Source organism: Aspergillus caelatus (genome assembly GCF_009193585.1).
Source record: "Aspergillus caelatus strain CBS 763.97 unplaced genomic scaffold BDV27scaffold_10, whole genome shotgun sequence".
In the NCBI taxonomy this organism is placed as follows: Eukaryota; Fungi; Ascomycota; class Eurotiomycetes; order Eurotiales; family Aspergillaceae; genus Aspergillus; species Aspergillus caelatus.
In genome coordinates this window covers 120,758-140,298 of record NW_022475273.1, presented here as the reverse complement: position 1 = coordinate 140,298, position 19,541 = coordinate 120,758, and the positions used below count along the sequence as shown (strand labels likewise).

At 48.6% G+C, this 19,541-nt stretch overlaps 4 protein-coding genes across 4 annotated transcripts; 1 reads left to right on the top strand and 3 right to left on the bottom strand.

Annotated features, from left to right (window-relative positions):
- The first annotated feature begins 125 nt into the window (after positions 1 to 125).
- On the top strand, positions 126 to 2,414 carry BDV27DRAFT_1716 (MFS transporter). The gene is made up of 3 exons (XM_032075635.1): positions 126 to 560; positions 626 to 1,544; positions 1,597 to 2,414. The coding sequence occupies exons 1-3, from the start codon at positions 292 to 294 to the stop codon at positions 2,254 to 2,256; spliced, it is 1,848 nt and encodes a 615-aa protein (XP_031932694.1). The 5' UTR covers positions 126 to 291; the 3' UTR covers positions 2,257 to 2,414.
- Positions 2,415 to 2,425: 11 nt separating this feature from the next.
- On the bottom strand, positions 2,426 to 4,773 carry BDV27DRAFT_120581 (uncharacterized protein). The gene is made up of 2 exons (XM_032065143.1): positions 2,850 to 4,773; positions 2,426 to 2,749 (listed from the first exon to the last, which is right to left on the bottom strand). The coding sequence occupies exons 1-2, from the start codon at positions 4,134 to 4,136 to the stop codon at positions 2,639 to 2,641; spliced, it is 1,398 nt and encodes a 465-aa protein (XP_031932693.1). The 5' UTR covers positions 4,137 to 4,773; the 3' UTR covers positions 2,426 to 2,638.
- Positions 4,774 to 4,974: 201 nt separating this feature from the next.
- BDV27DRAFT_120580 (GDP-Man:Man(1)GlcNAc(2)-PP-dolichol alpha-1,3-mannosyltransferase) lies at positions 4,975 to 6,658 on the bottom strand. Its single transcript, XM_032065142.1, has 2 exons — positions 5,725 to 6,658; positions 4,975 to 5,654 (listed from the first exon to the last, which is right to left on the bottom strand). Exons 1-2 carry the CDS (start codon positions 6,557 to 6,559, stop codon positions 5,047 to 5,049), a joined length of 1,443 nt encoding a protein of 480 aa, XP_031932692.1. The 5' UTR covers positions 6,560 to 6,658; the 3' UTR covers positions 4,975 to 5,046.
- Positions 6,659 to 6,929: 271 nt separating this feature from the next.
- Positions 6,930 to 12,788, bottom strand: BDV27DRAFT_165115 (kinesin family protein; the record flags this gene model as incomplete). Its single annotated transcript, XM_032073839.1, has 5 exons — positions 6,930 to 7,861; positions 7,913 to 11,911; positions 11,962 to 12,137; positions 12,193 to 12,516; positions 12,632 to 12,788. The coding sequence occupies 5 exons, from the start codon at positions 12,786 to 12,788 to the stop codon at positions 7,301 to 7,303; spliced, it is 5,217 nt and encodes a 1,738-aa protein (XP_031932691.1). The 3' UTR covers positions 6,930 to 7,300.
- Between the last annotated feature and the right edge of the window lie 6,753 nt (positions 12,789 to 19,541).

The window sequence follows — 19,541 nt, the reverse complement described above, 5'->3', positions numbered from 1 at the left end:
CTCGTGTGTGTGGGTGGATTTTTTTTATCTCAAGTTTATTCCGTATAACTCTTTTGGAAACTCCGTTCTCATAAACATGCCATTTCCTCAAACTTCCTGGTGACGTAGCGGAGCCGAACCTCGGAGCTCAGTCAACTGATTTCCCCAGCTACCTGCCCAATTGCTCACAGGAACAGTATACTGGGCCCTAGCTTATCCAGCTCGGGTAGGTGTATATATAGTCCTTGAAAGTTCTCTATTGTTCCAAAATCGTCATCTTTAGCTTCTCTCACTAGCCAGTCCAAACACAAAATGCCTCCGTCCAATGGTCGGGACCCTTCTATTGATAAACGAGACTTTGACACAAACCGTCCGTTACTGACCACCTATGACTCTGGTGGGGACATGGAGGGTAGAGATCTACACTCACGGCCAGGATCCAGGATCTCTGTACGCCGTTATAGCGACGGTGAAGACGGTCTCTTGAATGATGTTGTTGAAGAAATAGTGGAAAGGGATCGCCGCAGGCTGGCTAAGGAAGTGGTACGGATATGTAGCTTTGCCTGGGGAGTAGTAACCTGGTAAGCCCAATATCAAGACCTCGCTACATCCCACCGTACCTGTTCCTGCTAACAAGTTGATGCAGCTTAGGAGCTGGTAGCATCACTGCGTTTTCCCTTTACGGCCCCTTGTTTCTCACCCGTCTTCATTACACTCAGCTCCGAGTAAATGCTGTATCGATTGCTGCTGGTGTGTCCATGTACCTTCCAGTCTCAGTCTTCGGATACCTCTGTGACCGGTATACCCCGTCGCCGCTGGCTTTGTTTTCCGGTACGGTGTTCGGAATAGGCTACCTTTTAGCTGCAATCGTGTACAAGAATGGTCCACCTCCAGATGTAGGTGGAAATGGATACCCTTTTTGGATGATGGTAGTTGCTTTCGTGTGCGTCGGGACCGCCACAAGTTGCATGTACCTGGCCGCCGTCACGACTTGCGCCAAAAACTTCGGCAGGGGCAAACACAAGGGCATTATGCTTGCCATTCCTATAGCTGCTTTTGGCCTCAGTGGTATGTGGCAGAGTCAAGTGGGTACTTACCTTTTGTATGAACGGCTAGAAGATGGCAGCCGTGGCGATGTAGACGTCTCCCGGTACTTCATTTTCCTTGCCGCACTGCTTTTTGGTATTGGTGTCATTGGGACTTTTGGATTACGGATTGTCGATGAGGATGAGGAGAAGTATATTGACGAAGCAGTCGAAGAACTTGAGAGGAGTGGCCTCTTGGAAGAGAGCGAGTTCTTCCGGTCGAGAAGCGAGGTTAGAGCTGCGTATGGGACATTCTCGCAGTCCGATGCAGACGACGAAGAACAAACGCTATCACTGACCCAAACTGAGGAAGAGAGGGAGGCAGCAAGGCTCGAGAAAGAGAGAGAGGAGGAGGAACGCAGGAAGAAAAACTGGCTATTGAACTGGGAAACAAAGGTGTTCCTCAAGGATCATACGATGTGGTGGCTTGCCTTAGGCTTCTTCTTGGTTACTGGACCAGGAGAAGCATACATTAACAACGTAAGTGGCATTCACGCATTGCCATTGTACACCGATTTGCTGACCTTTCTAGCTGGGTACTGTGGTCGGAGCCCTGACCCCAGAGTCAAGCTCTTCCAATGCTCCTACTCCTGCCGGCAAACCATCTACACATGTGACAACTATTGCGCTTACTTCAACAATTGCCCGACTCCTCACAGGATCCCTGTCGGACTTCTTCGCACCCCCAGCAACCCATCTCTTCCCAAATAACTCAGAAGCTGTACGCCCCAGCTCACCGTCCGGATCAAAGCGAGTTACTTTATCACGACTAACATTCCTTCTCCCATCCGCTCTTCTCCTCTCACTTGGCTATCTTCTTCTAGCATCTCCATTTCCGGTCCAGCACCCGGAATTGTCCCACATAACCACAGGCCTGATCGGCTTCGGTTACGGGAGTGCATTCTCCCTCTGCCCCATCATCATCTCCGTCGTCTGGGGCGTCGAGAACTTCGGCACGAACTGGGGTATCGTTGCCATGTTCCCGGCAGCAGGCGCTGCACTGTGGGGCCTCATCTACTCCCGCTTTTACCAAGACGCCACAGATGGAGGCAATGGCTCAACAGACGGCCAGTGTCACGGCTGGAAATGCTTTGGCTACTGGGCCTTGGGATGTACGCTGAGCGTATGGGTGGCTATTGCCGCGTGGGGTGTCGCTTGGAGATCATGGAAACGAAGGGGCGTTTCTGTTTGAATTGCGTATTATTCAGTCTTATATAGTTCCACCAGGATGCAATACCGGATAGAGGCGTACATTGGTTTGTTTATTCTGCTTCGGTCATATTCAGGCAGGCAAGGCGAAATTGGTAATCTAGGTTATGGTATCTACTTTTGAATTCATTATCATTGTTCCCATTCACATAGTAGAACTATGTAACATATGTGTGTTCCCGAAAAATCATTTACACATAATGCAAGCGTATGGAAAGAAACATCTCATCTAACAGCCCAATCTGCGAGACACCATATACTCCAATACTTCGCAATAAAGAAAAAGAATAACCAATAAAAGATACCAAGATAACGTATACAAGGTATGATCACCAAAATAACTCTACCTACCATATAAACAATATTCAAATATCAGTTGCAGATGGATCAAGACCCATAAAGACCTTGTAGAGCCGTTTACTCGCCGCAGGCCCAATACGGGAATCTGTTAGTGCACCGTTTCTGTTTGCAGATTTCTGTTTGAGCATGTTAGTTTATTTGAACAGCCATGTAAATTTAGTGTGATAGTTGAGTCTGCTAGGCTTTGGAATCAAAGCAGAGAAAATTGTAACATACCTTTACATCCTCCAACATGGCCGGGCCATGCCTTCGCATTCCACGAACTAGATCAATGGCACTTGGATATTGGGTTGCAATGCCGTATGCCATGGAGGCCGTGACACGGTTCACTTCCTGGAGCATTTTGATAAAAGTATCGGATTTGTTTTCGCCGGGTTTGACCTGGCCTCCGTCCATGCAGAAGGCGGAGTCATTGCCTTCCATTCTTTCGCGGCGGTAGGGGACGGTCGAGATGTGTTCTGTGAAGTTTTTGATCCATTCGGCTGAATCAGGGGGTGCGTTGGTGTGGTGGATGAGACACGAGTGCGTCACTTGGAGGGAAAGAAGAGCGTCTTCGATTATGTCGTCGGAGACTGGGGGCGTAGTTTCGGGTTTGTTGGTTGTTGTTTTCTTGCGGCGGGAATTGATGCTGGTGGGTTGGTCTTGGGTTTGGGATTGTGAGTATTGGCGACGGACTTCGGCTTGGTAGGCTCTGTTTCGGGAGTTGTTGTTCTTGCGCATCCAGGCTGTGAGGCCTTCGATTAGGTAGATTGGTGCGTAGTTTACGTAGGTGGATTTGAGTCGGTGGACGTGGTGGTCGAGGTCGTTTGTGGTGGATGAGGTGTCTATCACCATGTCGACGAATTCTTGCGCCGTTAAAAGAACAAGAACGTGTTCTTCTCCGCGAATATGAAACGGACATGGTTCCCAGTGGCCCAGGGTATCGTTGTATCTGGCCGTGACCTTCCGTCGCCATTTGACGACTTTCGGAATCTCGCTCTCGAAAAACGTCTGCTCGACCTTGAGCCGTTTCATGACCTCCACCGTCTGATTACCTACACTCGTTCCCTCGAATTCCTTCGCAAGATCGATTATCATCTCCGGCGTGGACTCCTTCTTATCCACCTTCAGCTTATTCACCTCCGCGAGATCGGCCGCAAGTTGTTTCTCCCGCGCTTTCTCCTCTTTGGCCTTCTGCTTCCGCTCCTTCTCTAGCTGTTTCTCCTGCTCGCGCTGCGCCTTCTTCGCCTCCCGCTCCCGTGCCTTGGCTTCCTTATCTTCACTCGTAGGCTTCGTAGCCGTCCTCCGCGGCGCCTTGGTCTTCCGTGACTGAACCATTTCGTCCACCTCATCTACCTCTTCCATATCAACACGCCCCCTCCGACCCGACGACACCCCACCACCAGACCCAGACCCCGACTTCGACCGATCAAGACTCGCCAGCAAACTCGCCGTCCGGCTCGATAACCCAGGCCGCTTATTCGTTGTAGAATCCGACTCAAGCAGCTCATTCAAATCCGACATTGCGATCTCATCACTGAACCCCTCGATCTCATCGCGCGTATCTCTCCTACCAATCCCTCCTTTCCCATGCCCATGCCCATGCCCATGTCCATTCCCACCACCAATAAAAACATAATCATAATTATAATCATCATCATCAATCGTAATCGCATCCACCCCGCGCCCTCCCCCCTCCCTCACACCGCCACTACCCTTCACCCCAACCGCACTCCCAGGCCCAGGAGCCGAAGAAGTAAAAACAATCGGATCCTCCTCCTCTCCCCCTCTACTCTCACAAGGCCTTATCCCATCCGACGAAGGCAGAATATCATCCGAAAAAAGGAACAACGGATTCCTCGATGCCGGGACATGCGTTTCGCGCGCCGGTTTCGGTGCGAGCGGTTTGAGAGGACTTGTGGGCTCTTCTTCGTTTAGGCGGGGTCTTTCTGAGGGGTTGATTTTGTCGTTATCGTTGTTGTTGTTGTCTTCGTCATTGTTGTAGGTGGGTTCGGGGAGGTCCCAGTCTGAGGAGAGGATTGGGAGGGTGAATGATCGGGGTGGTGGAGGGATTGGGGATGAGGGGATGGAAGGGCGACGGGGTTGGTAGGAGGGGGGTGGAAGGGGTGGTGTTGAGGAGAGGAGGTTTATTACCTCTGGCATTATAGGATCTTGTTTCTTTTTTTTTTTTTTTCCTTTTTAGGTGGTGGTTGTTTTTGGATGCTTGTGTCTGATAAGGAGATTGATATGTACATATGCACGTGTTGTCGCGTATGATGCGCGAGGTCACGTGGTGATAACGGTGGGTTTTATAGCTATTATTACTTATGTATGGGTTCATTCGATGACTGAAGGGTATTGTATTGGATAGTGTCTATTTTTATTGTACAAGAAGGTAATAGATGCGCGGGGGTATTATCAGCAACAACAACACTCAGAACGTCTTCAGGACAAAAGCAGCAAGCAGTGAGAGTGCAACTCCGGACAAGGCCAAGAGGACGAGGATCTGCTGGAATCCGGCGAACGGATGTCTCTCGCGCGCGAGCATGTCCGAGATCTCCTCCTCGAGTCGGTCGCCCATGGCCGTTAGGGAGAACTCCCGCTCCACTCGCTCTTTCGCGGCAACAGACATCCTGTCGAACTCCTTCTGGTCCATTCCGTAGAGAACCTTATCCATGACCGCCGTCCAGTCGGCGTCTTTCTTCGCATCACGGAGCCACCCCGTTTCGCCCTCGACGATCGTCTCCAATGGGCCGCCGGTATTCGATGCCAGGACAGGGATTCCAGCGCGCATTGCCTCGACAGGCACAATACCAAAGTGCTCATTGATAGGCGTGTAAAGAAGCAATTTCGCGTGCTCGAGGAGCATGTCCCGGAACGCAGACGGCACGGACAACAAAAACAGCACATCAATCGAATCCGGAACTGACAGGGCCGAAATAACCGTCTTAGATGTAGCAGTCTGCAATCCTAGACTAGTAGCAAGTTCATCCAGTTCTCGATGATACTGCACATTCTCCTGGACCCGGTTATCATAACCACCTATAGCACCATCGTCAGCCAACCACCAGACCCAACATCGAGTAAACAAAAGAACAGGAACAAAACATACCAGCAACAACCAACCTCGTCCCCTTCCTCTTCTCCGCCCCCAACCCATGATACGCACGGATAGCAAGCGCCATATCCTTCTTCCTCTCAAACCGATTAATACTCAACAGAATCTTCTTCCCACTCCACAGCGCCTCCCCATCATTCACAATTACCGGGTCCTTCGAAACCGCCGGCTCCGTATCAACACACGGGTAAACAACACTAACATCGCCAAGCTTCTCACCTCCAAAAACCTCACTTACAACACCCCTCGTAAACCTCGAATTCGCAACGACCTTATCAGAAGCACTCATAGCCCACCCCTCAAACCAATCAAATGGGTACCGATAAAGTATCTTCACAACACTCAATAGAGACCCTCCCTCACCCCGAAACGCAAGCAACTGGTCTGGAAAATGACAATAGAAGAGGATCCGCTGTCGCTGTCGCGCAAATGTCTTTAGGAACGGTACACAGGCGGGGACCTGGTCGACGATGAAGATATCATCTTCTAATCCCTCGCTATCTTTAATTTTTTCGTTCGCATCTGAAGTGTGGGACATCTCTCCTAGGACTGAAATGGTGAGATGTAATTGTCTCAAGATCGCCATGAGAACATGGAATCGTCGGAATACATGCGCGGGGAATATCGTGTTGCCCCGCACTTTGACATCGAGGGTGCCATCCCGCGCTTCTTCGAAACAGTGTGATTTGTCGCGATGTGAGGTGTAGATCGTTACTTTGTGGCCGCGGTTTTGGAGCGCAAGCGCCACGTCGATGATAAGACGCTCAGCACCGCCGATGCCCAGATCGGGGTGGATGATGATCACGTTGGAGCGTTTGAGGCCCGGCATGGCGGTCTTAAAGTGGAATTGGGGGTTTGTTACGAGGTGCGATGGTGAGAGGGCATTTCTGTAATTGCTGTTGCGAGCTGGAGCTTTGGTAGAGTATGCGACACGCGGCCATTGGCTACGTCATGTGACGATATGGGGTTTACATATCTGTTCTTATCTGATAAGGATTCGTCGCTCTTTACTATATAAAACACTTGATTCATGACTAGAGTTATTTGTTCGACCAAGTTATGGCTATGTCAGTACTCTAATGCCACTGCATGAACTTTGTATATATGCCCAGAGATTCCATAAGCAGGGTTGTTAATAACTACTAGTATTAGGGCAGCAAAGGAACAATCAAGAGCTACAGACAAACCTACGAAGCTACGACGCAACAAACGTGAGCTGTCCAAAACTGTCATATGACGATCTTTATATACACATTGCTCAGCGCCATTTTGTTCAGCCTAAGATTCGGTATGTATAGACGTACAAACATCAGGCTAAGTCAATAAACCACACAGAAATATGTCATAAGGCAGGATTCGTAATGCAAAACAAGAGGGGGAAACAGGCATGGAGGTAAATAGACAAGATAGTGCGAATACACACATGAGGGGAAAAAAAAAAACAAAAAAGGTATCGAGAATTGAACAAGGGGAATCGGCGTCGAATTCATAATACAGGGGAATGAACATCGTCTCTTAAAGGACAAACAAAACAACGCATCTATGAGAAAATATCATGGAAGTCCAAGAATTAGAAGCAGTTGAGGGTACTCTTCTTTTTCTTCTTATTAAGCGCATTCATGCGCTCCTCAAGCTGAGCTCTGGCGGCTTCAGCTTCCCGGCGAGCATTTCTCTCTTCTTCCACAGCTTGGAGGGACAGCCGCTGAGAGTTGCGTTCTTTGCGAAGGGTGGTCAGCTCCTCCTCCAGCTGCCAGGCCTTCTTCTTCCAAGCCTCACAATCGGTCTTGACCTTGTTACTCTGGGCTTCAAGGTCTCCGAGGGCTTCTTCCAAAGTAGCAGTGAGCTGCTTTTCAGCGTAGAGATGCTTCTCTATAGTGCGAATACGAGCCTCCTGGTCCTCAACGACCTGGGTATTGGCCAATTCTTTGCTGGCGTGGCGAGAGCTTGGGGGAGAGATGCTACCAGAGGTGCCGTTGGTAGCGGAAGCAATGGTAGGGAGAGGTGGAAGGGGAATGGCAGGTGGTGGAGATGGAAGAGATGTTGCAGAGGAGCTCTTCCGCAAGTTAGAGGTGATAGAGCTGCTGCGATCGTGGGAGGTCGAATCCTGGCCTGAACTGTTCTTGATTTGAAGCTGCAGATCCGTTAGTGGTTGGACACTATCGGTTATTGTCGGACGACTTACCTCAAGCTGTTCAATTCGTACTTTGTAAGTTTCGATATCCGTCTCGTAAGTAACAATCTTAGCCTTTGCATCCTCTAGAGCCTGGTCACGCTCCTGTTGAATAACGGAGAGACGGTTGTGGTGCTGATCGAAACTGTTGGTGATTTGGTCTTCGAGCTCCTCCACGAGGCGAACACTCTTCTCCTTCTCAGCCGAAATCTCCGCAACAAGCTCTTCCTTCTTCTTGATCTGCTCTTCTCTCTGGTTGAGGGTATCTTCAAGTGTAGCAACCAGGACGGCAAGCTCGTTCACCTTTGTCTCTTTCTCAGTGTTGCTCTTGGTCAGCTCGTCAACACGGACGGTGTCATTGCTCTTGAGCTCTAGTTGCTTGCGGAGATCTTCATTCGTGCCCATCAATTCGGCATATTTATCAGAGAAATGCTGCTTTTGAGTCAGAATCTCTTGGATCTGGTCGGCCAGATTGTCTGCGGTCACATCGGAGTTAAGAAGGTTGGAAACCAACTTGAGCAACTTCACCAATTCGTCCCTCGACTCCGTGATCTCGGTTCTCAGAGCCTTCAGGGCGTTGTCATGCTCGGTATCCTTCTCTGTGAGTTGTAGTTCATACTCGGCCTGTGCCGCAGCCTTAGCGCGTGCCTCCAACTCGACAAGCTCTGCTTTGTGTGATTCTTGCAAGGAGTCCAAGTCCTTCTTGTATGAATCAGCATGTGATCTGTGGGACTCGATTTCTTGCTCAAGTTCAGAAACACGGGTCTGACGCGCTTCAATCTCATTTCCGCTGGCGTCTTTCGAGGCGAGAAGCTCTGACAGCTGTTGCTGGGCTGCGCTGTGGGACTTCTCAAGGGAGGAAATTTTGTCCACGTGAGCAGCAGCTGTAGATTTATGCTGCTCGATATCACGCTTCAGTCCCTCGACTAGCTCCTGCTGCTGGGATCTCTCGGTCTCTAGAGCCTTTGCGGCTGCCTCCTTCTCAGCAGACGATGCTTCACCAGCAGTGGCTCTTTCGGCGCGCATTGAATCCAGAGTGGCCAGAGCACTGTTGAGCTCTGCCAGCGTGGTACTGAGCTGCTGCTCTGAAGATTGCAGTGATTCAACAGCGCTCTGGTGCTTGGTCTTCCACTGTGTCAATTCGCCCTCAAGAAGGCCGATCTTTTTGTCTTGCTCCTCCACGCCAGCATCATATGCTTTGGCGGCTTCCTCTTGGGTCTTGAGAAGAGCCTTTAACTCCTCAATTTCAGCAAGGAGATGCTTTTCTCTGGCCTCGTGCGCTTCCTTCATCTCGTTGATAATGTTCTCCTGTTGGACAACTTGGTCGCGCAACTGGGAGACGAGACCCATATCCACCGAGGAAGCGCTACCTTGCAAACTGGAACGTTCACGAGTAAGCCCAGATATGATGGTTGATTTCGTCTCCATTTCCTTCTTCACGCTCTGGTTCTCGGCTTCCAAGGCCTGGATACGTTCCATACGGTTGTGCAGTTCGTGCATAGCTGAATCCAAATGTACCTCAAAGTTTTGCATCGTATCAGGACGACTTTCAAATTCTTCCACTGCGATGTTCCGCAAGGCGGCTAGAGACCGATGGGCTCGGTCGACATTTCCAATCAGGGTTTGGCTTGACTTCCTCCGAATGACAGGCTTATAGCCGGGTGTCGTGGGGGGAGAAACTCTTGGCTTCTGAAGTTCGGATTTCAGTGATTCGATGAGATGTAGGGTCTCGGCGTGCTCGGCTTGTAGTTCAGCATATTTTTGGGTCATAATACTGACACCTTCCTGATGCTCGGAGAGCAGCCTGCGCATGTGCTCGACCTCCTGTGCCTTGGCCTCGTCACTTTCGGACACTGTATCGACATGGTTTTCTGCTTCGGGTCCGGACTTGGCGTTAGATGATTCGTGCGAAGCAGCAGGCTCCCCGACCAAGGATAACTCCGATGAGAGTGATCGCGAGGAGGACTGTTGTATTCCAGTCTTCGAGTCGGGAGCCTTGGCATCCTCTAAAAAAGACACCGGTCGCGAAGTAGGGGCTGGTGAGATGAGCTGGCGAGCATCGGGTGAGGAATGCCGAGCTTCGTCTGCAGCATCCTGCCGCAGATCGGCTAGTTGCTTCATAGCTTCCTCATATTTGGCCTCGAGCATCTCATACTCGCTGAGTGTAGACTCGTGCTGCATACGCAAATCGCATAGCTCCTGGGTAACCGTATCGAGCTTATCTGCAACTACCCTGGATTGAGTCGGGCTAGGAGTCCGATCGATCTGGAGGCGGTCGGTAGCGTTTTCCAACACTTTAAGATCCTCATTGGCCTCAACAACCGGCACTGAAATGAGGGTGTCGCCCTCAACCTCGGGGACGGGTTCGCCTATGTCCTCATCAGACTCCGGGATAGCAGTCTCAACAGCTTCGGTTAACACATCAAGGGACGCCGCTCGTCTTTGAGGATGATAAGCACGCTTGACAGGTGTCTGCATCTCCGGTTCTTCGTGGTCTCTTGTTGCGCTGCCGTTCCGCTGGCTGTGATCAAGATCGTATAGGAGGTTATCCAACTTCCCCAGGCTTCGTTGACGCTCGATGACATGCTCCAGGCGATCAACTTCTCGCTGCATAAGTTCCATATCTTGGTCGGCTTCCGCAAGGCGCTCTTCCAACGTCGTTATGTAATCTTCACAGTTAGCTTCACTTTCACGCGCGCGAGTTAATTCTTTACGAAGCTCTGAGATGATGGCCGCTTGTTTCTCCTCACCAGAGGACTGCCCATCAAGCCTAGACTCCAGCTCATGAAGGTAGGTCTCGGTACCAGATTCTCGTTCGAGGAGCTTCTGGATACGGGCTTGAAGTTGTGTATTAACGGTTTCGACGTAAGTGCATCTGGTCTCGCGCTCAAGAAGTGTGCTTTCGGTTGTCGATAGGGAAGATCGCGTATTGGAAAGGGAAGATTCGAGACTCTGGATGGTCTTCTCATATTCCAGCACCACTTGCTCAACAGATTCCGCGAAAGAATGAGACCGTTTCAACCTTTCAATGGAGCTTTTACCGATGTATGACGCGGCGTCATTCGAATCTGTGCCCTCTTCCGTTTCTGAATCTCTAGCAAGCTCGGAAATTAGCTTAGCATGCCGTTGACTGAGCGCATTATAGCTTTCTTGAATATCGAGGAGTTGGTTCTGAAGGTCCGCCTCCCTTTCATTCTGACGCTCCGACCGGTCTTGGGGACCGACGCTGCGCCGTTCATTATCCTCAGCATTGCGGAGCTGCTGTCGCAAAAATGAGACTTCCGCTTTAAGTCTTTCAATGACGGCATGCTTGTCGCTCTCATCGTGTACTTGCTGAATCCGAGGTTTACTCTGGATCGCCCTCGCTCTCTGCGCGTATTGGACTGTGTTCAACGTCTCACTCAGGTGGAATTCTGCTGGCGTCACACACGCAATCATGTAGGTGTACGCATTTCCGCCCAGGGAGTCTTGCAAGAGCCGTGTAAGCTTTGAATCACGATAGGAGACGTGAGAGCCTGCTTGACGAGAGGACAATTGCGAGATGACCTTGCCCAAGGCAGCCAGACCAGCGTTGATCGAGATACCTTCTTTAGCGCGCTCTCCAGATGCTCCGGTATTCTTCAACCGTTCGCTTCCAGCAAGATCAACGAAATGGAACTTGCTCTCCACGGTAACGGAAACATCAGAACCAGAGGGCAGATCGGCGGGCATGGACATCCGCTTGTCCTTGGTGGAGGTGACGCCATTCGCGGATTTACGCTGAACAAGGTTCAAACTGAACACCGCGTGCGATCGAGAAGATTTCGCATTAACCGCAGTCGAGTCGGTCTGTCGAATAGTCGAGCCAAAGTTCAACGCGCCTAAGAGGTCATCGATCGAGTTGATGTTGACCTGGTGCAGACCGGTAGGAATGATGCGACCCTTCGTGTCTTCGCGAATGGTAACCGTGCTGCGCTCACTTCCGGGTGTTGAGTCCGGGATGAGGAGATCTCTCAGGTGCTCATTGTAAATCTGCACATGTCAGCCTCATTTTGATTCGCCACTGAGATATATAATCGTACTTCAACATAAGTAGCTTTCATCTGCCAATTTTTCTCAGTGTTCGCCTTGTTGAAACTTGAAGCTGAGCTAATAGAATATCGCGCGGGCGTCCGAAGACCTGTCGAGCTGTTGCGATTGTGCTTCGGGGGACCTTCCAATTTTTCGAAAAGATATTGGGCCGCACGTGGGATGATTCCTGATTCCGTGAGCCAACCGCATACTCCAACCGCGCTATTTTGAAGCAGACTCACCCATTCCTTGACTCGAAGTCTGTTCACTGGGGCCCGATGTTCCCATCGTATAGGATTTACCCGCACCGGATTGGCCATAGGCCAGAATCGAGACATTGTATCCTTGTAGGAAAGAAGTGACGCTGTCGTTGAGGTATTCCCAGATACCAGCCTGATCTACCGTTTCGGGGAAAACCCGGTCAAAAACAAACAATTTGCGCCCCTGCGGAACATCCACGGCTAAGCTGGTTGGTGTGGTGACGTGGACCATGGAACGCTGGAAACGTTGCGGAATTAATTCATAATTTGGGTCGTCGGGCTTCAAAGGAGGTCGGACACGGACGGCTGCGAGGGTATTAGTGCTGTACCGAACGAGATCGATAAGGCAATCGTTTTTCCGCGATCGCGACAAATTTCCGCACAAACAAAGCTGCAATCACAACCCGAAAGGAGAACGTACCAACTTTGACAGCCGTCTTGCCATCCTCATCAGAGGCTCGACTTCCTCCGCCTTGTTTAGAGCTCATGCTCAAACGACTGTTGCTCCGGGGGGTCCGCATGATGCCGCTGAGTCGCTGAGGCGCACCTGACGGCGAACCTGGCGGCGAGGCCGTCATGACCTTTTTATCTGAACACTTCGGGCGGATTCACTTTTGGGCGAAAAGGTCGGGCGTGGAGGGATGCGAAAATTGCTCTATTGGTCAAGAATGGAAGAAGGAGGGTGTCATCCGCGGTGATTAATTGTATGGATATTTGTTGTTGGAGGCTTTTTTTTTCCCCCTCTCTTTCTTGGATTGTGTTCTCCAAGAAGTAATCGCACGGAATGACGGCCTGCGGCAATCGGCGACGTGAGTGGTCCCCTTATTTGCAGGGCAGACAAAGCATACGAAAAGATCGAAGACACCTAGTCGGAGATCCGGCAAATTAGAATGAAGAGGGAATCAGATAAAATCAAAAGATCGAAAACAAAAAAGCCAATGGTAGCGGGCAAATAGTTCAGCGCCTCGAAGAGCAGCAGAAACAAAGAAGCAACGATGACAAAATGACGACAACACCAGCAGAAGAAGAGATAGAGGGAAAGGGAAAAAAAAAAAAAAAAAACGAATGCTAATGACAGGTCTGGGGTAGAACTTACCAGGTCGTTAGTCGTTAGTCGTGGCAGCAGTTACGGTAGTAAGCATTAGTCGTAGGGTACCTGAATCCTAGACTGGTCGAAAGTCTACGGAGAGAGAGGGAAGGTAAACTAAAATGGGTAGTTTAGAACTTAGTTCGTCGTAACTCCTGAAAAAGCCGGTCAAAGTTAATTGGTGGCCTTCCACAATTGAAGCGAACCAAAACTGGGGCGATTGGTCCAGTTGGCTGGAGTGGTTCACAGACGGTTAGGTAGACTACGAACAATATGTGAGAGTAGGGGGGTAAAAGGAGGGGCGATGCGTAATTAATTCAGGAACTCATTTCCTGAGAAATTTTTTTTTTTTCTTTTAATATGCAGGTTCATATTTAGTTGCCTATGTGGAGTCCTTTTTTTTTTTCTTCTTCTCTTTTGTTTTTTAGGTGAAGAGGCGGAAAATAAATATGAAAATAAAAATAAAAATACCAACCCATAAATCACAGAGGCAAGAGAAATCCGAACGACGGGCAAACTGGGCGTGGTCTCCTTTCGACTATTTGGGAAGTATTAATCCTTTAGTAGGGTATTAACTATACGAAGGGAGGAGATAGATATATTCATACAAAATATCTCTATCTATCTAAGCAACTTCAATATTAACAACCAAAAGCGATGATAATAATAATCCATGATATTAATATCGATAAATGCTCATTCAAGAAAAAAGTTTCCATGCGATCGTTATGAAACTGATAAAAGCTGGCTAATACGGTTACGGAAGGCCAACCACGCCAGGGGGAGCCACCGGAACCAAGTCTAGGCCTGGATCGGCAACTGTCTTTGGTCCATTCCTCAGGCCATCATGACTGTGACGGAGGATTATTAGTGAACTATCGCCGGAGTATTGACTGACTATTTCCTCCGTCCCAAGAATACATATGACCTCTAGGGAAATTATCTCTCTTGCATATGCGGATCGAAATATCAATCAGTTCGCCAGTGGGATAACTGCAGTGGGTGTCAGAATCTGCGAACACAAAAAACCCTCCCCCCCCCCTTCCCCTTCGATGACCAGTTTTACCCCTGAATATACTGGCCACTAGTAATGCATGACGGGTGTCCGCACCACTGGGTAACCTTGGCCGGTTCCCATGGTTCGCTACCGGGCGGAACACTCCAGGAACCCGAAGAATTTTCCACGATAGAACCTGGTAATACCGTCGTCTGGAGCATTAACATGGGTGTCAAAGGATGGAGAAGCTGCATGTGTAGATTCATCTGAACCATCGATCTTACCTGCATGATGTCTTACTAGTAGCCGGCAAGCGGGTTGTATAATCCATTTCCATGGGCTACTCTTTCCTTGACCGCTCGATGAACTACTCCAAACTAAAAACAGAAAAAGCAAAGGAAAAAACCCAAAATATATTAAGACATATTTAAAACCCGACCCAAGTATAACCAATTTTCTAGTTCAACCCTCATAAATAAGTGCAAATGAAAAAAATAAAATAAAAAAAAATACAATATTACAAACACAAACAAAGGGCAGCTACGCAGAATAAACTACTGGAGACATAACCACAACGGGGAACCGTTCAAACCTGAAAAGCTAACCTAATGCTCCCGCGGAAGCAAGCGAAATTAAGACCGACCGGAGTCACGATGCCGCGACTTTCATCGCACGTGCGATGAGGAGACCGAATGCAAAAGCTTGACACTGAGTTGACACAGTCCGTTGCTTCAACAGAGGTGCGGGTCCCCCATGGATCCAACTGTCAGTGGGTTGACGTCGCGCTTCCAGCTCCAGTTTCTATACTAAGTACACAAAGACGGGATGAACGGCAGTACCGAATGAACTCCTTCGCGGATATTCTGTCGAACGGCTTCAGGTCATGAGCAACTGAAGGTTCCTGCGCTGGCCGTTATTATCTGTATTAATGTTTTCGGCCAATCCGCCAATTACCCTACGACATCCCACTGATTGAAAGTTTGGTCATCAGTGCTAATGAATATCTGAATCCGTGCGAGGGATTTTTTCCCCTAAGATGCGAAATAGTAAAGCAACAAGGTCCTAGCGCGAACCGCTAGAGCGAGAGTGTGGAACTTGAATTATGGGTGTTTCTCTTACGTGCACATGGCTGATAGTATGAGTATCCATAAGGAGCACTAGGGCTTAGCTGATTAAATCGACGGTTGCATGATATGTACGAAGTACATCCCGGCCCATCCTCCACCCTCATAAAGCCTCATTCAATTGACGCCAATAATTCAGGCTATACGATCAGATACATATATCAAAGCAATTAATCTCGTCGTCGAGCTAAATCATAAGCCAGTAAAATAACACTCGTTGATCGCAATTGCCTCCAAGGATTTGGAAACCCCCAACTCCAAATACTGATATGCAATTCGTAATAAAGAGCGAGAAGGCAACAAATCATTCAAGCCGAACAAGTCCTGCAATTAAACCAATCCAAGCACTATGGAGACCCTTTTGTGCCGAGGGCATGAATGTAAAATATGGCATTAACGACAAGAGGTTCTCAAAGCCGGTCCGGGGTCCACAACGGATACTATAATACACCCGATGTTCCTCCTTAGGGTAACTGCTCAACGACTTCAACGCATCACAATCTCCCGGTAGACAACCCTGTCAACGGTTATACATATCGTACACCGCTACTGCCTTGACAGAGGACCCCATGAAGCGATGTCTGACTCGAGTAACTCTAAATCACTAACATCTCTCTTCGAATCCAGCCAAGCCCGTTGACAACGCCAGTCGATCTTTTACTTGCCCGGCGTAGGCCCTCGGCGTACGTTCCAGTCTAGCAATGATAGACCTGAGGTCCGTGCCATCTGCGCTAGCCACCCAATCTCGAAGCGGCCGAGGTTTTTGCGATCGTAAAAAACATCTCCTTTCTCCGTTCCTCTATCCGCCCACCCCTAAATCACAAGCCCAATTGAGCCCTATGGTTATGATAGGAGGGGAGTGCCAATAAACGCAACCAAAGAAGACCGTACATGCCCAGAGAGAGAGTTCGCAGCGATGGACTGGAAGAACCTCCCTGCCAGAGAATAGTGGAGCAGCATAGGTAAAATTAGCAGTAACCTTTCTGGGAATCGTAAATTAGAGAAGGGGCAGACCAAAAGCCGACCCCAGAGTTTCAGAATCGATGATCAAATACTCCATTTGGGGACAGTCTAGACCAGTTGGGATTATTCGGTCTTTCAACGGTTCACCAAACCGTGCATATGTACGGAGTACATACTGCAGGGGAATCGGCGATACAAACTGTCACGGCATATTGTGATCTCATATTTGACCACCTCGGCTACTTCGCAAAAGACGAACCCGAGCTCAAAAATTTGATATGTCCCAGCCCCTTGATCACCCTGGACTAAAACTGATGACAGCTATCAAGAAGCGCAAGGGCCCGAACGTCTACTCAGGGTTCAGGACTAAAGTTTTCCTATGCAAGGACACTCTCAAGCGCCCTCAGTGAAAAGGAGTGCTTCTTCAATCGATTGCAATATCGAAACTCTATGCAAGGACGGGTATCTATCGCGGACATTAACCAAGAGATGTAGGCGTTAGTTGCCACCGATGGACTTTTGTTGAACGCGATCTGAAAATCAATAGTGTCGCCCCTATGTGAATATGTCTTGGAAAAGATCGATCCTTAATGAACGTGAAAATCGCAGGACCCTTGGAGCTAAACCTGAATAGGTTCACACTTGGTTCGCAGATTGTGAGGTGGCGTTTGCGATCATGCAAGGGGGATGTCAAAACTGTCGAGATAAAGTAGATATGTACGAAATCTCGGCTTGCGTCTATCCGAGTAGGCGAGTTCCTGAACGTACTAAGCAGCTTGAAGTGATAAGGTTTTGGATAAGTAAGAAAATCGGTACTCCGTCGATGTTGTATTCCACTCTTTTTGCCCCTGTGGCAACGATTTCCAACAACGGTGTTCCAGTGTCCACCCTACAGATCGCGGCTATCTTAACTTTAAATTTAGACTTTCTGTGGAATGTGATTTGAAAGGAGCTTGTATTTACGTGGAGATCATAACCATGATAATTGCATTTTGACACTTAAAGGATTGGGCTCTGAGATGACTGTATGAAAGGCCGATTGTGTGGAGCTATCTACTAAGCAGATTCTACTGTATACTTGTGTAAGATAATATTGATATGGTAGGAGTTGCCCTTACTACAACTACATGAGCAAGTTTCCTCCCTGCCATAAGACAGTAAAGCCATATAGCAACAAACAATGAGCAACGAGCGAAGGCATAGGAGGGGGCATGACCTCTTTCACCAAAAGGTGGCAGAAGCCCTACTCATCCTCGATGAGAAAGCCACATCTTGCCTTCACCGTATTGAGAGTCGTTTGGAATCAAGGGAATGATAGATCAGTTTAGTAGGAAACAAAAAGAGCTGCAAGTTCAAATCAAGCCAGACAATTATCGCCAGAAACTCTGTTCTGTGACAAGAAGAAGCTGAGGTTGTCGAATATGAGCCGAGCTGAAGAGTAGTGCAGGAAGAGGACTTTCAATCTCGGGTTGAATTCAGAGAAATAACCGATTGGGTAGGAAAAGACGCAGACATGTTCTGAGATGATGAACCAAAGGGAACCAGCCAGTACTGAAGGAAGCTATGGTGCAGATTCAACGGTGTCTTTCTTGCCTAAAATCCAGAGACGAACCGCTAAACAGACTTTTGAGAACACGCCCTCTACGTTTCGAGCTCCGTTTATATATTCATTACGGTCTTCAGGGGTACGAAAAGAGATATTCTTATTAGAGTAATCCCTCAGCTCTCTCAGTAGTCGGGCATACAGCCATTTATGTGACTGTACCCGCCTTCAAACGTTTCCAGCGCCATACAGCTCCGCATTCGCCCTTCACAATATGTAGACTCTTTCGATAAAGAACACTTTGTGGGGCATGTTGAGCCTCCGATCCAATGTACAGCGCTGTAGCTGAATAGGGACTGTCTAGGCCCAGTGGATCCTTCTGTGGAATGGAATAACCCGCGAGGTGGAGGAACTCCTTTTGGCGAACCATTTCCCGACGTAAACAGAACAAGACATCCAGCATTTGGGGACAGGTCAATTGCCCATCGATTTCCAAGTTGGGGTAGGAGTGGCTTTGATCTTTTCACCGGAGATATGGTCAAGTGTTGGTTAGTTACGTTTTGGGCATAATCTGTAATTGCTAGTGCCATCTCAGAACACTCCTTATCTACAAGGATGAAGTTTACCTTTTACTTATTTCGAATATGTAGAGCTTCTTCTGGAACAAGTCTCGTTGCTATAACCAGTTATTGTTAGAGCCCCAAAGCTGATCTGAACAGAGCGTTTAACATACACATGGCACCCAGATAGCTCCCAGGGCCGCAATAGCTAGAAAGCCCACAATAAAGTAGTACCCATTGAACACAAGAAACGTAATACACAGGCCTTCTAGATGTAGCAGGCTATTTCTTATCAAACAAAGTACTTGAGAGCTGCTCTTATAGAACCTGACATATGTGTATAACATTGTTGATCATCACAATAGCTGGCATCAATGCTGTATTCATTGTGAAACAACACTTTTGATCTCTCTGCGTAGAGTCGGCGAAGTCGAGTATCGAATCGTTCGGAAACTTATGAAGTCTAGACGTCGTATCACTCTTCAGAAAACCCCATTTGATGAGGTAGTCGGAGCCCGCTAGGCGGAAATATTAGGTTAACCGGGGGAGGAGAGCAAGACATTTATAGATCTACATGATCTTCCAGAACAAAGGTCATTCTATGTAATTTGATTTAGTATATGATGTTTGCATTAGGCGTGTGCTTCAGCAAGAGTCTTTAGATTTGAAGGTACAATTAGAGATCCCTTACTAGTGGTCTCGATGTGTCCTGCCCACTTCACTCGGGCAGGTTTCGATGGATCTAGAACTGAACTAGCTAAGCGAGCTGACCAGTCAGTTAAATCTGTACCCGCCTGCATAGTCCTCGTGTTAGCGTAGATTGAGAATCCAATGAGGCTTTTGGACAGAAAGCATGTTTGTAAAAACTGTGCAGTCCGCGTACACCAACCTTCCCAGTAAAATGGGCCAGCAAAAGGCAAATAAACCTTAAACCTACATAAAGAATTTCAGTCGTATATTCATGCAATGGGCTGTTGTCTATGGGCTCCGGCCCGATTATGATGGATCACTGAAATGACCCGTGATAGGCTAGTGAGTATGAAGACTTCCTAGTCCA

Coding starts and splice junctions, on each gene's coding strand:
- BDV27DRAFT_1716 (XM_032075635.1), top strand. CDS start 292: ATGCCTCCGTCCAATGGTCGGGACCCTTCTATTGATAAACGAGACTTT. Junction 561..625: donor GCCTGGGGAGTAGTAACCTG/GTAAGCCCAATA, acceptor AAGTTGATGCAG/CTTAGGAGCTGGTAGCATCA. Junction 1,545..1,596: donor GAGAAGCATACATTAACAAC/GTAAGTGGCATT, acceptor TGACCTTTCTAG/CTGGGTACTGTGGTCGGAGC.
- BDV27DRAFT_120581 (XM_032065143.1), bottom strand. CDS start 4,136: ATGTCGGATTTGAATGAGCTGCTTGAGTCGGATTCTACAACGAATAAG. Junction 2,750..2,849: donor CCATGTTGGAGGATGTAAAG/GTATGTTACAAT, acceptor ATGCTCAAACAG/AAATCTGCAAACAGAAACGG.
- BDV27DRAFT_120580 (XM_032065142.1), bottom strand. CDS start 6,559: ATGCCGGGCCTCAAACGCTCCAACGTGATCATCATCCACCCCGATCTG. Junction 5,655..5,724: donor GACGAGGTTGGTTGTTGCTG/GTATGTTTTGTT, acceptor ATGGTGCTATAG/GTGGTTATGATAACCGGGTC.